The sequence below is a fragment of the Oncorhynchus tshawytscha genome, linkage group LG33 (genome assembly GCF_018296145.1).
Source record: "Oncorhynchus tshawytscha isolate Ot180627B linkage group LG33, Otsh_v2.0, whole genome shotgun sequence".
In the NCBI taxonomy this organism is placed as follows: Eukaryota; Metazoa; Chordata; class Actinopteri; order Salmoniformes; family Salmonidae; genus Oncorhynchus; species Oncorhynchus tshawytscha.
In genome coordinates this window covers 18,534,942-18,550,509 of record NC_056461.1, presented here as the reverse complement: position 1 = coordinate 18,550,509, position 15,568 = coordinate 18,534,942, and the positions used below count along the sequence as shown (strand labels likewise).

The 15,568-nt window shown below is 43.6% G+C and overlaps 2 protein-coding genes across 2 annotated transcripts; one reads left to right on the top strand and one right to left on the bottom strand.

Annotated features, from left to right (window-relative positions):
* The first annotated feature begins 4,019 nt into the window (after positions 1–4,019).
* LOC112234372 (alpha-(1,3)-fucosyltransferase 7) lies at positions 4,020–10,430 on the top strand. The gene is made up of 2 exons (XM_024402430.2): positions 4,020–4,231; positions 8,790–10,430. The coding sequence occupies exon 2, from the start codon at positions 8,797–8,799 to the stop codon at positions 9,886–9,888; it is 1,092 nt and encodes a 363-aa protein (XP_024258198.1). The 5' UTR covers positions 4,020–4,231; positions 8,790–8,796; the 3' UTR covers positions 9,889–10,430.
* Positions 10,160–13,961, bottom strand: pou5f3 (POU domain, class 5, transcription factor 3). Its single transcript, XM_024402429.2, has 5 exons — positions 12,924–13,961; positions 12,670–12,781; positions 12,314–12,444; positions 11,881–12,045; positions 10,160–11,638 (listed from the first exon to the last, which is right to left on the bottom strand). The coding sequence occupies exons 1-5, from the start codon at positions 13,677–13,679 to the stop codon at positions 11,384–11,386; spliced, it is 1,419 nt and encodes a 472-aa protein (XP_024258197.1). The 5' UTR covers positions 13,680–13,961; the 3' UTR covers positions 10,160–11,383.
* Positions 13,962–15,568: the final 1,607 nt, after the last annotated feature.

Here is a 15,568-nt window from a genome sequence, read left to right as displayed (position 1 = left end):
AGATCACCCCACCTATTCTCACTCTCCCACAGGCCTCCAAACAATGTAATGTCAGTGTGGCTCTCTTCCTCTCCCACCCCCTCTCCACCACCTTCCTGCGTACCTTACCCAGCTATACATTTTGCAGTGTTTTTGGTGGACACATTAAGCCCACTTTCTCTCTTTGAGCGGCATTTATGACCGGATGAAGTACTCATCATTCAACTGAAAACTCTCAAAGATGACAAAGAGAGTTGAGTTAAGGGGAGAGAGACAGAGGGAGAGAGAGAGAGAGAAAGAGAGAGAGCGAGAGAAACAGAGAGAGAGAGAGAGAGAGAGAGAGAGAGAGAGAGAGAGATTACACAGACCCACAAAGAATTTGAAAACACAGTGGCAGAATACCTGACCACTGTGACTGACCCAAAATTAAGGAAATCTTTGACTATGTACAGATTCAGTGAGCATAGCCTGGCTCTCAAGAGAAGACAGGAAATGTGCACACTGCCCACAAAATGAGGGGGAAACTAAGCTGCACTTCCTAACTGCTAAATGTATGACCATATTAGAGACACATATTTCCCTCAGATTACACAGACCCACAAAGAATTCAAAAACAAATCCAATTTTGATAAACTCCCACATCTATTAGAAGAATGGTGCCAGAGGGGAGGACTGTCGTTTAACGGGCTCTTAAACCAACTGTGCTATTTTGTTCGTTTTTTCCTGTTGTTTGTAACTTATTTTTTTACTTATTTTGTACATATAGTTGCTGCTACCGTCAGCGAACAGCGATTACCCACCTCGAACTAGATAAAGATTTTTACTTTAACGAGTTCGACGTGAAGGATATATTGCTTTCTCTGGAACAGGCCCAAATCCCTGTCCTTTGCGTGAAGAAAAGATGGAGAAAAAGGGGGCGGAGTTCGGGATGCCTTCTGAGAATTCGTAGGCGAGTGAGTAAGCCTCTCAGTCCTATTAGCCGATGTGCAATCATTGGATAACAAAATGGATGAGCTCAGATCAAGGATATCCTACCAACGGGACATTAAATTAAATGTAATATCTTATGTTTCAGCGAGTCGTGGCTGAACAACGACGGTCCTCTGGCAAGACTGTGTCTGTTTGTAAATAACAGCTGGTACACGAAATCTAATATTAAGGAAGTCTCAAGGTTTTGCTGCCGTCTGGTTTGCTTAGTACAAGGAATTTTAAATGATTCATGCTTTTAATTTTACTTTTGATACTTAAGTATATTTAAAACCAAATACATTTAGACTTTTACTCAAGTAGTATTTTACTGGGTGACTTCCACTTTTACTTGAGTCCTTTTATATTAAGGTATCTACTTTTACTCAAGTATTACAATTGGGTATTTTTTCCATCACTGCTGCACGGTAAGCGGTACCGGAGCACCAAGTCTAGTTCAAAAAATCTTCTTAACAGCTTCTACCCCCAAGCCATAAGACCCTTAAACAGTTAATCAAGTGGCTACCCGGACTATTTGCATTGTCCCCAGCCCACACCCCATTTTTATGCTGCTGCTACTCTCTGTTTATTATCTATGCATAGTCACTTTACCTTTACCTACATGTACATATTACATCAATTACCTCGACTATCCGGTGCCCCCGAACATAGACTCGGAACCCTCTGTACCGGAACCCTCTGTATATAGCCTCGCTACTTTTTCCCTCCTTAATTATTTGTTATATATATATTTTTTTTTTTTCTTTCTTAAAATCTTAAAACTGCATTGTTAGTTAAGGGCTTGTAAGTAAACATTTCACTGTAAGCTGTTGTATTTGGCACATGTGACAAATACATTTTGATTTGATTTGAAATACCACAGTGCGCCATCACATCAGCAACATTTGTGACCTGTTGCCACAAGAAAAGGCCAACCAGTGGGGAGCAAACACAATTGTAAATACAATCCATATTTATGTTGATTTTTTCCCCTTTTTTACTTGAACTATTAGCACCTCTTTAAAACCCTGTATATAGACATAATATGACATTTGAAATGTCTTTATTCTTTTGTAACTTGTGTGAGTGTCATATTTACTGGTCACTTTTTATTGTTTATTGTTAACTTTTGTTAATTCATTTCACTTGCTTTGGCAATGTAAACAAATGTTTTCCATGCCAATAAAGCCCCTTGAATTGAAATAGAGTGAGTGAGTGAGAGAGAGTGAGAGAGAGAGAGAGAGAGAGAGAGAGAGAGAGAGAGAGAGAGAGAGAGAGAGAGAGAGAGAGAGAGAGAGATATGAGTGAATGGGTGTGGTGGGTTTAACACTGATATACACTGATATAACACTGATAGACTTCACACTGTGCAATCTGGTGTGCGTACTCATAACTGCATTACTTTCATCAGAAAGGAAGTTGATCAGCTTACAAGAAATTGGAGGAAAACAATGTAAATGAATAGAGCTAGATGACTATAAGTGTCTGTGTAGTTCATGATGGACATGAACCACAGGTGTAAAAGAATGTAATGTGAATCTAAAAACCCACTATGTGTCTTTTGGTTGTAAATAATAAAATCTCTGTGTGAAAAGAGCCTTGTTTTCTCTCTTCTCTTCTGTCTGCCAAGAAACAGTGTGTTGAAAGTCACTTGTGGATTGACTTCATAGACACACCTCGTTCTACAACAAAAATGAACATCTGGGTAGAGGAATTGAATAGTTTAGAAATCTTGAGCGACCAAGTCACTTATTGAAGCTGTGATGTTGGTTTAAAACAGAGGAGGCTGGTGGGAGGAGCTATAGGAGGAAGGGCTCATTGTAATGACTGGAATGGAATAAATGGAGTGGTGTCAAACACATCAAACAAATTGAAAGCACATGTTTGACTCAGTTCCATTTATTCCATTACAGCCATTACAATGAGCATGTCCTCCTATAGCTCCTCCCACCAGCCTCCTCTGGTTCAACCAGTGATTCCTGAACAAAGTTCCATTAAGTATAGAGAGAGGACAGGACAGTGCATAAAAACAAGTTCAAGAGCAGTTAACCAACCCGGAGTCAAATTGTGTATGCTAATGGAAACATAGTGTGTCTAGGGCTGTGGAGCTGTTATCAAGTTAAATATAAACATATCCTCTGGCTAGAGAGGGGGTATCTGGGGAGAGATGGCTTGGCACCTGCTCATATGTAGCTGGAAAGTCATGGCTTAAGGTGGATGGACTATGTGAAGGACCATACTTCCCCCACAACAGCCATCAGTGACAGGCAGTGACTGAGCAGTAACCAGACCAGAGAGCCAGACAACAACCAGAGGGTGGGGACTACTGGACCACTACACCGGACCACTACACAGGACCACTGAGTGCCACTGCAACAATGATTGTGGGCCCATTATTTTGAGAGTACATGTAATCGACAGTCTTTTCAGTTGCAACTGTCTTCACAAGTGCATGCCTGGGCCCCTCTTGGTTTCCTGATTTCTTAGAAGAGTTTAGAGAAGTGGAACATATAAAGTAGTTTTAGTTCTGTTACAATACACTATTGTATTGGGGAATCAGGTTGAGATAGATGGTTAGTTTCCTCTCTCTGACATTTCCGCTTACTGAACAATACATAACAATTCAACGTCTAGTCCACAATTGTTCAATATAACGTCATTGAAACTTTGATTCGACCCGTGCGTGCCCAGTGGGTAGCTTGATCTCTTTTCTTCTGATAATTTGCTGAACCTATTTTATCATACAACATAACATGACTCTAAAAAGGCTGGCTATAAACTTTTACATGTGAAACTTGAGATATCCAAAAAGGCTACTGTGTCTGAATACGTTCTCCCTTTCTTATAAGTTATGTTTTAAACGGGCAAATCCCGGTACTTCACTGAGGTTAATCATTATACACAACGAAATACAGACTCTGCAGACCTATTTGTCTTCATTATCACTATGGCCACACCAGAGTCTGGTAAACATACCATTCGACTGAGAGAAAAAGCGGGGGGGGGACAGAAAATGAGAAGAGAGAGCGAGAGAGTGTGAGAGAGAGCGAAGCGAGAGAGACAGAAAGAGAGAGAGTGAGAGCGAGAAAGAGCACATAGTGCTGCAGTGCCCACAGACCACACATCCTGATACAGTTGTCTTTCAATCATAACCCAGATCAGCACAGCCTTTTCACCTCTGCTTTTGGTGGACACTCTTTGAGCAGGGTCCCCATCAAGGCCTCAGCAAGAACAGACAAGACTGGGACTCCACATCCACTGACCCACAGCCCACCTTCCTTCCCAGGTTAGTGGATAGAGATGGACAGACGGACAGCGCTGTCAATGGCATGTTTGAGAAGGAGTTTTGGTGTTTTATTCTTCCTTTCACTCTGTATTGCATATTGTACAATGATTCGATTCCAGTGGTAAAATATGAATCTTAGTTGTGAAGTTGTCTCTCTTTTACTGCCACTATTCCAGTTTCTCTTATGTGTGGGGCTTGTGGTTGAAACTACACAAACGGCTTGTCAGAGGTTGCATGTGTTGTACCTCGAATGTTTCACCTACTGTGCAACGATCTGCAAACTCACTTAACTTAATAAAAATATAAGGTTTTGAGTTACAGTTTTGATTTAGTTTTTGTATACTTAATTTCATACAGATCTTTCAAATATAAATGTTTTCCCCTCAAAGTCAGTGGATAGGGCTGGCAAATTGTGTATGGTTCTGTATGGCCCCTTTTGCCTTTTCCAGTTTGCCTTTCCAGTCTCCAATGTGTCCTTTAGGGTGGTGGTATAATTTCCACCAAAATGATTTTGTCATTGTTGTTCAGAACCCACCCGTCGTCAAATTCGCCACCTCACCCAGTCCATTGGTTGCGCGAGTTAATCTGCCGTGTATGGAGATCACCCGCGCCCGGTTGCGCCTCTCAGCGCGCGCCCGGTACCCAAACCTGCATGCAGGTCCGGTGCCAGAACAAATCAGTTGGATGGGCATTTGATTTCTTCTTATAGGCGGGACGTTTTTTTTTCACGGGACCTGTTTTAATAAAGTTTGGGGACGTTTACAATTTATCCTACGACTTCTAACTATCTGCGTGCTAGTTGTGATCATTTTTTCGTGGAACAGTTTCATTTCAATAATAACGTTTTCATTTCTAAAAAGTATTGTCATCATACAAATATGAAAAAAAACTAAACATATAAAAGTTACAATTCAACTAATGCTAGAGCACCAGCCTTGCCATATGGACACATTGATAGCCTACACCATGATCCATTGGCAGCTAACGAAATTAGCGTATGGAACTCAGAGATAGCCTATAGACCAATGCAGCAGTAGGTCTATAACTTCCATTGTCAACTAAGTAAAATATGCTGATGAAAATTCAGGTTATTTCACTATTGCTAGTGAAGTGCAACATTGCATGAACTCGGCAGGTTGTCGTGCTCAGGCGCGTGCGCACTCAATGTTATTAATACAGAGAATGCGCACATTCTCATTGTTCACATGCAGCACTCCAAACAAAAGACATGGGAAAAAAAATGATAAAACTCTTAAATTATGGTTATGAAAAAAAAAGAGTTTCTCACGAATGTAGCAGGTTGTGAACTCTGCAAACATGGGTTGCACTCAGAGAATGAGAACAGTAAATGACTGTAATACATGCATAAACAGAAATGAATGTAACCAAATGAGGGTGATTAATGGTACAATTATTATGCCTACTGGTTACACACACTTCCGGTAAAAAAGTTTCAGAAGACCTACTCATTCAAGGGTTTTCTTTTTTTAAAACTATTTTCTTCATTACAGAATAATAGTTAAGACAACAACAAAAAACGATGAAATAACACATAGGAATGCTTTTCCAACAGTCCACATATGCTGAGAACTTGTTGGTTGCTTTTCCTTCACTATACAGTCCGACTCATCCCAAACCATCTCAATTGGGTTGAGGTTGGTGGATTGTGGAGGCCAGGTCATCTGATGCAGTATTCCATCACTCTCCTTCTTGGTCAAAGAGCCCTTACACAGTCTGGAGGTGTTTTCGATCACTGTCCTGTTGAAAATCAAATGATAATGGGACTAAGCCCAAACCAGATGGGATGGCGTATCGCTGCAGAATGCTATGGTAGCCATGCTGGTTATGGGTGCCTTGAATTCTATATAAATCACAGACAGTGTTGCCAGCAAAGTACCCCCAAACCATAACACCTCCACCTCCACGCTTTACGGTGGAACATACACATGCGGAGATCATCCGTTCACAAAGATATGGCGGTTGGGACCAAAAATGTCCAATTTGGACTCTAGACCAAAGGACACATTTCCACCGATCTAATGTCCGTTGCTCATGTTTCTTGGCCCAGTAATTTGACCATGAAGGCCCGATTCACAGTCTTGATGTTGAGATGTGTCTGTTACTTGAACTCTCTGGAGCATTTATTTGGGCTGCAATTTTTGAGGCTGGTAACTCTAATGAACTTGTCCTCTGCAGCAGAGGTAATTCTTGGTCTTCCATTCCTGTGGCGGTCCTCATGAGAGCCAGTTTCATCATAGCACTTGATGTTTTTTGAGACTGCACTTGAAGAAACTTTTTAAAGTTCTTGAAATGTTCCATATTGACTGACCTTCATGTCTTAAAGTGATGAAGGATTGTAATTTATCTTTGCTTATTTGAGCTGTTCTTGCCATAATATGGACTTGGTCTTGTACCACAAATTCCACAAATTAACTTTTAACAAGGAACACCTGTAGATTGAAATGCATACCAGGTGACTACCTCATGAAGCTGGTTGAGAGAATGCCAAGAGTGTGCAAAGATGTTATCAAGGCAAAGGGTGGCTGCTTTGAAGAATCTATTTCTTTAACACTTTTTTGGTTACTACATGTTTCCACATGTGTTATTTCATAGTTTTGATGTCTTCACTATTATTCTACAATGTAGAAAATAGTACAAATAAAGAAAAACCCTGACATGAGTAGGTGTTCTAAAATGCTTGACCGGTCATGTATGTAACAGAGATGCAATTTTTTGTTAAACAATCAAAGGGCAAACAATTCACACAATGGATGTACAAGAATTGCTGGGAGACAGCGAAGCACGGAGAGCTGAGTGCATGTATTCTGGAGAGAGATGCCCATATCTTCGCCACACACCCCTCCCCTTCTTCTAGCCTCAACATTTTAAATTATACTCAAGACACATCATCTTCACAGATTTTAGATGCTTTTCACTGACAGCCTCAGCTCAATAATCGACTAGGCCTATTACGCTGCCCGAATTGCTGGCTTCCCAAATAGGTATAAGAAGATAATAATCCGCTAAGTCAAGCTCTCTGGTACAGTATTTTGAATTGTTTTTATTTAGACAGGAGTAATTTGTTTATTTTGGCAAAACATCCATTTACTTTAGGGTATGCCAATATCTGAACAGTGCACTCGCCCAACTTTCCTTTCTAATTCGCAAGTGGCTGAAACCAGAGATCTGTATATAATGACCTGATGCACATGTCTCCTTCCTAACAATGCCAGTCATTGTCACAAAGACAGGAATGAAGATGACAAGCCTAGGTCTGCATATTACGCCCATAGAAACATATTGGACTTATTCAGGACAGATTTTGTCCTGAATAATAAGTAGCTAGCTACTTAGTTTCAACATCAACAGCGAAGCACTTGATTTAGCTGACATAATCATCATCAAAATATTTGGTCTGGTTGCCTGACGCTCAGCAGAGAGGCAGAAAGACACAGAGAGGTAAATCACAGTCGGTAGAAGAAATCAAGCCAGCTAACTAGCAGATTTACATCAATCACCAATATCAATGATGAGCCGATAGCCTGCCCTCTTTCCCCATTTGTTTTTTCACTTTGAGTAACTGCACCTGAAAGACCTGTGCATGGCCCTGCTAAGCCCTAACCTAATCATAACCATAACACTAAATGCATGGCCCTGCTAAACCCTAACCTAATCATAACCATAACACTAAATGCATGTTCATTATTGGTCATTGTCAGAGTCAATACCGTAAATTAACAGATGCTGTATATTTCGGCGACTGTGTCATCATGTACTAAACACGAGTAATGATGATTATAATCCATTGTCAATAGCAGGTCTAGTCATACTCATCATCCATTGAGTCATTGACACAAGAAGGCACAAACAAAACAGTTGAGAAGGGGTGGAACCTACATTAGCTAAGTGGGTCCTAATATTTATCAAACGCATCTGTTGAATTACATCCCCGTCCTTGATCTGTGGTCTCGCCAACTCCATTGCTCTCATAAAACCAAATATTGAGCTCAATGTACTATGATAGCAGTGTAATCACTTCCTGTCTCCCTCTGGCCCTGAACACACCCAGTGTCTTTATCACAGGAAGGCAGTGTGACAAAAGTGACATTGGGACAACCACACACTTGGGAGGGATAAACAACCACAATACAGGAAGCAAAATGTAACACGCAACACAAGCAAAAAGAAACTCAATCTCCAACTGATCACTCCCATCTTTGACAAAGACTACTCCCAACATCAAAATTGAGACGGTAGAGATGGTGACAAATTAGAAAAAAGTGCATCAAGCTGCTACATGGAGATACATAGCTAGAGTCATTCAGCCTTTAATAACTTCCAAATCAACCACTCCCTGTATGTCTAATAATACCATGGGATGGATGGCAGGAGGTGACACAATACAATGAGAACAAAATGGTTTCTTCTGCCAGCAGATAAAGGACCAAGCAATGATGTTCTACTGACAGTATGACTAGAGGGATAAGGTCAGTAAGTGGGCTACTGTGTACAGATTAACTAAATCCTGTGTTCTCTGTTTATTTCCCAACACTGAAAGAACCCTGATGACCAACAACGGTTCAGTTCTACCATGGGGATCCCCCTCATTCTGCTTCAGGCTCTTCTTCTTCGTCACCTGCCTGGTCCCTCTTCTGTACTTTCTGAGTATGTATGAGTGGGGTCTGTACTCTGACAGACTCCACATTGTCACCGGGAACCTCACCATCCTCCTGTGGCATTGGCCCTTCGGCCCGTCCTACAGCCTGGAGGGAGACGTGTGCTGGGACAGGTACCGTATCCCTGGCTGCCGCCTGGTGGACCAGCGCTCCCTCTACCCCAGCGCTGACCTGGTGGTCTTCCACCACAGAGAGCTGATGACGGGCCAGGAGCGGCTGCCCTTCCACCTCCCCCGGGCGAGGCACCAGACGTGGGTCTGGCTTTCGCTGGAGTCCCCTGACAACAATGGAGACCTGAAGCCCTTCAATAACGTGTTCAATTGGACCATGTCCTACCGCCGTGATGCCGATTTCACCATACCATATGGAAAGCTGGTGCCGAAGGACAGAGATACTGGCAATTATAGCAGCACACAGGGCTACATTCCTAAAAATAAGTCCCCTCTGGCCTGCTGGGTGGTTAGTCACTACAACCCACAGCAAAAGAGGAGCTTGGTGTACAATAGCCTAAGGAAAAGCATCAAAGTAGAGGTGTATGGGCAATTGGAAGGGAGAGTACTGGCCCCCACCAACTTGCTGCCCACCATCTCACGCTGCTACTTCTACCTGGCCTTTGAGAACTCCATCTCCAAGGATTACATCACAGAGAAGCTCTGGCGGAACGCTTACCAGGCAGGGGCGGTGCCTGTGGTTCTGGGTCCACCTCCAGATGACTACATGGCCGTGGCCCCCCCCAACTCCTTCATCCACATTGAGGACTTTCCATCCACTACGGAGCTGGGGAACTATCTCAGCCAGCTAATACTGGATGAGGAGAGATATGCTGGGTACTTTGCATGGCGGCGCAGCCATCAAGTGAAATTGTACACAGACTGGAGGGAGAGGCTTTGTAGCATCTGCTCCCAGTATCACATCCTGCCTGCTCAGAAGGTGTACCGCGACCTGGAGGCCTGGGTCAGGTGGGGACACAAAGTCCACTGACATAGCCTCAAAGGCTTTCTGCATACCCAAATGAGCTCCGACTCCAGTGCACTACTTTTGAACAGGGCCCATAAGTACACCACCTAAAAATGCACAGCTTCAGAAGTATTAGTCATCTAGAACCAGTGCGTTTCACATGCATGGACATGTTTCAATGAGTTAGTAAACTACACATTGAGTAACAGGACTTTCCTGTGTTATAGTTCCACCCTCTGCCAAAAACTAGTGGTCCTAGTTTCCTTCCCCACTCCCAGCAAAATAACTTGAGAACTGGCTTTATGAACATTTTAATTGATACAGTAAGATGTGTAAAAACAGCAGAATTTAACTGAAGTAATGTTACAGTACCAATGCATACTCAGTGCAGAAGGTACAGGCATTAGAACACCCACAAGGTAAAAACCTTAGCTGTGAGAACAAAACGTAAAATTGTCAACTTGGAATAAATTGTAACTACACGGGAGGATGGAATGGAAAATGTACAGGTAACATCCTCAGGTTTCCCCAGAGAATTAGCCAGTTTCAATAAATTATCAAATATGCTTTCAATTATAAACATGGGATTGCATAAAAACATGTCACGAGAGCAGAGTCACAAGAGGAAATTACTTTAAATACACATGAAGGCACAAGATTGTGACATGGCCATTTTAGAAAGGCCCGATCAAAGCAACTATTATAGGATTGAGGAAGTCAGTGACAAACAATTTAGGTCACTGACGATCACGTTAACAAGAAAAACTGGTTGAGGGGCAGTACTCAATGCCCCACTCGACAGACATCCTGCCATTTGTCCCCTTGGTGCAACATGAACTACGGTTCCAGTTTTAAAATAATAAAATCACTTCAGTTAATGTGCAACAGTGCAATTCTCAGCAACACAAGTAAACTGTATTTGTGTCATACTTCCACTATGAAAGTACTCCTGAGCAAAAGAATACTTATAGAAACTCTAGATAAGAAAACTGTCACCTGAAAATAGCTAACCGCTGGAGGATAAGCCAGAACAAAGATATTCAAGATAAAGAAACAAAATATTTTAAAAAATGGTCAGACTCAACAAAACCAAAACTTTGTGCAAAGCCATCTCATAACGGATTCAGAGCCGATGGTTAACCCCCCCCCCATCCCCTTAGTCATGATGCTGTCTGGGGCGTCGACAGTCGTGCAGATGACTTGCAGCTGAACTGGGTGGGAGGCAAGGCACAACTGATGAAAAGTCAACATGAAGCAGAGACAAAAGGCAGTGTCAAGATTCCCTGGCCTTAAAGACACCGGGAAGTTCCAGCTTTGAGCCATTTATTTACTGACCAACAAGCCACCAGTCACTTGACTTGCTCTCTGTGGTCCAGAGGGACTAGGGTGTGGTAGAACTGCATATGAGGACAACCACCTGGGTTGGTGGGGGCTAGAGGACTAAAGAGGTAGCCATGTTGGGTGGGGAAGGGAAGAGGTGGCCACATGGCCCAGGCTGGTTTGGAGAACTGGAACCTGTTTAGCTTGTCAGGTGACCCACCAGTCCAGGGTGCAGGGCCTGCTTAAAGACATCTGGCCTCTGGAGGGGGGGCATGTAGAAGGTGGGGCCCCCAGGGTGGCCAGAGAAAGAGTACCCCTGCCCGGGGAGGGGTGAGTGAGCCATGTGCGGGGGAGGGGGGCTCTGCTCATAGTACTGTCCTTCACACTCCTCATCGAAGGGGAGGGCCAGGCGCTTGCCCTTCTGTCTGCGGTTACAGAACCACACACGTACCACCTGCCAAAAACAACATAAGTCACAAGCTTACCAAAAAGCATTTCCACACCTCTTATATTAGAAATATAGAACCAGACAGGGTCAGAAGTTAACAGCACTAAGATTCAAACCATGGCAACACAAGCAAGAAGGCATTTGCCATAAATGCATTTAGGCACCATGTCATGTAAGAGGAACTTAAAAGCCATATAAGGTTGAGGAAGTAAAAGACAGTAAGTGATGGCCAGCTGTATGGGACTCACATCTCTCTCCAGACATAGGTCATCAGCAATGTGTGTGATCTCCTGGGTGTTCGGTTTGGGACACTTGACAAAGTAGGACTCCAGAGCAGTGCGCACCGACCCCTCCAGACTGGTCCTCCGCTTCCTCTTCCTGGTGTCCACAAATACCCGCTCGATCTTGTACATCTGGGGACAAACATGAACTTATATTTAGACCGGGACATTGCAGTGTGCTTTAGTCCATTCCAGAGGTGGTAATACTATGATGCCCCTCAACCTCCCCTTGCCTATGTAGCTTCTGCGCTATTTAACAGTGAACATTGTCTAATAAATATTACCTTGGTTGCTCATAGAAATGTATGCATTTTCTATCCTCAAGATGGCATCCTACACTCCACAAACCTGGCCCCTCTTGAGCAGATGGGTTTCTAAACTACAACCAACATGTACTCACATCCTGGGGGTTTTCCGAGGTCTCAGCCTCATTCAGCCATCTCCGGAGCAGGGGCTTCAGCTTGCACATGTTCTTGAAGCTAAGCTGGAGCGCTTCAAAGCGACAAATTGTAGTCTGGCTGAACATCTTGCCTAAACAGAGAACAAGTTGTCATCAGTAGTTGAAGTCACTGCAACTACAGTAGATGCAGTGAAGGAAATTAATATTGCCTTAACACATTTGAGGAAACTGTAGTCCACATCAATTTAACGAGACACTCAGCAAATTCAGGGGGCAAAGAATTGTATTCACCGCCTCAATGGAACAGAAGGGAAAGGTTATGTATGGATAGTATTCAACACAGCAGGAAAACTCACCATAAAGGTTGCCTAGGGCCAGGCCTACATCTGCTTGTGTGAAACCCAGAGTTATACGCTTGTGTTTCAGCTCCTTGGCAAACTGTTCCAGCTCCTCAGTTGAAAGGTTCTCCTGTTAGAGGGAAATTTACTAACGACATTAGGAAAACATTTCACAACAACGCTCTCTTTGAATGAAAGGATAACTTGTAGGATACACGCATAATAGTACAATGACTATAAGATAACAGTACATAGAGGACCGTTTGACTCGCCTCTTCCTCCGAGTCACTGCACCCGCCGCTGGAGGAACCACTGCTCCGGGTTGAGGTTTGCGCCTGGGGCGCTTGGGCAGTTTGGCTTGCGTTCCCGTTGAAGAACGTGACCCCGGGTAACCCATTACTGGGGGGTGAGGGCGAGAGAGATGGGGACGATGAAGACGATGTTGAGGGTATGGAGTTGAGGTTTTGAGCAGTGGTATTCGCAGCCGTGATATGGGGAAAGCCGGGCCAAAACGACGAGTTCCATGGAGTCGAGTAGTAAACTCCGTGAGCTACAGCAGACGAAGGTGGAGTTGGATAATGTTGAATCTTTTGCCCATACTCGTCATTGACATCCTTCTCAAGCTTTATTTCGGACATCTTGACTTGTTCCCTGGTGTCGGTGTTATGTGGGTTCAGGTTTGTGGGGTGGGTAGCCGCTGCGACCCCTGCTACTTGCCCGGTGTACTCCGGAGCGGCGATAGGACACCAGTGTTTGGGTTGGCAAAAGTCACCGGCTTGCAAGTCGGAGGCCCTATAGTCACCAGTGCCCGGTGGGAATGGCAAAAAGGTTTGATTGGTTGTTGGAGGCATCCCATTATATGCGGCCTTGTTGAAGAGAAGACTATGATGTTGTAGAACGCCGTGTGGGATCTGGAGCGACGCGCCTCCAAAACCCTCTTGACTCAAGGCCTGGGCGTACATGGCCCGGCTGAAGTCATCAGGCCGGCTGTTGCACTCCGAAGTAGGGCTCTGGGGTCGCTCCGACATTCTCCTTGGTTTGATCGCCTTCGTAAAAGATCAGGTGATATTCAATGACGCTTGCCGTTTCGAATAAACCTTTTCAGAAATGCAAGCAGTTTGTTGCCTATGTGCGAGAGACCCATCAACTGTAGTCCATTGAATTTCGCGTTCACCACCACCTTGCTTCGCCTTCAAACTCAAACGCCCGTCTCACAACAAACACTCCAGCTCCACAGGTTTCATCTGGCGCTGGAGGTTGCGATGTTAATTGCCTCGCCTCCCATTGGCCGCGAGAGACAATCACGCACAGCTGACGGTAATTTTGTGAATGAACTTGATTATTTTATTTTTTTCATTCACGGTGTTAAAACAGTGGGCGTGCTTTCCCATTCGAAACTTTGGAGAATCTTTTTTTTTTAAACGACTAAATATAGACTGTTCCTCTTCCTGGGATAAAATTTAAATAATGCAAGCGCAGGTATGCAAAACTCCTGTAAGCAATTAAAGGAAATTATCTTGGAAAAAGTTAGGCTATATGTAGTTCACGGATTCAATGTTGATCCATTTAGTATGTTTACATTACTAATCAGTAGGATATTCAGTGATTGTAGCTAAATTATCTGACATGCATGGAGCATTGTGTGGACTTTGTTTAAATACTTTACCTTAACGAGCTTTCCTTGGTATACATGCAACCAGATGCTGAAGTCGAAGGTGGAACAGCAGAATTAAAAGATGTGGACTATTGCTCATTAGAAAGAATGTATAGGTCAAATTGTGATCAAATCAACAATCACGTTTAATTCAACGTCTCGGGAACCTTGCTGTTCCTGCTCAATTTTCATGCTTCACTCACTGTATATCTATTTTATATTAGAATATCAAGCAATATAGAAAATATTAGTAGGCCCATATGCATTTTTATTAGCCTTTAACCTTAAAAATAAAATGTTATTTGTCACATGTTTCGCAAACAACAGGCGTAGACTAACAGTGAGTCTATAAAGCAGTCTTACGACATTTCATATTAGACAATTAACTCAAAACGAATGATTCACATAATGGTTGAACTTCGCCCAAGACTGACAACTTTACGCACAATTTGCACACACAAGCCACATTTTGCCCATAGAAAATCAAGACAACGCAGAGGATATTCATAAAATAACTAAAAGCATCCAGGTGAACTTATACTATAGCCTTGATTGGTGTATTGAAAATAGTGGAGAGCCATCGCACCGATACAGATGCGCACCCCCAGAGCGAATCGTTGGTACAGATTGTGGCAGGAAGACGCACCACGGGAAGGAGTGGGGGTGTCATTGTGCGACTTGGCCCGGAGGCACCCCGCGGCTTTCAGACCCGGAGTAGCGATGGCGCGACCATTAACTTCTTTACAGACACGAACAATAAGTCGCAGCCCTTTGATTCCGCCCCACACACACCCACCCCCTACCCTGAAACAAACACTCTCCAAGGTTTCACTCAAGCCACAGTCCAGAGAGTGACGTATTTGATGGGGTGGTTGATGTGACACGGGAGTTATGCCAGTTATGGCATAGCATGTATTATCATCGTTTTTGTTTCGATTGCTAAACCACCACCACACTCAATACTTCCGGACGATTGTGTTCCTTCTCTAACCAACCTATCCACCTTCGGACACACTGACCCGGCAGATTGAACCAGGAGAGCGGTGCTCTCTCGTTCTCCCCATCTCGCCCTATTACAAAGCCAGGGGGAGAGGACCTTGGAGGCAACAGGAGCCAGTGAAAGGCTTAAAAAACATCAAACTCCACATACTGGCATTGTCCTGTGCCATGGACTTGGGAGGGAATTGTCATGCTAAACGTTGACACTTAGGGAGAAAGTGGGATGGGGTAAGAGGTACAGTGAGGGGGAGGGAGGGTGCTCAG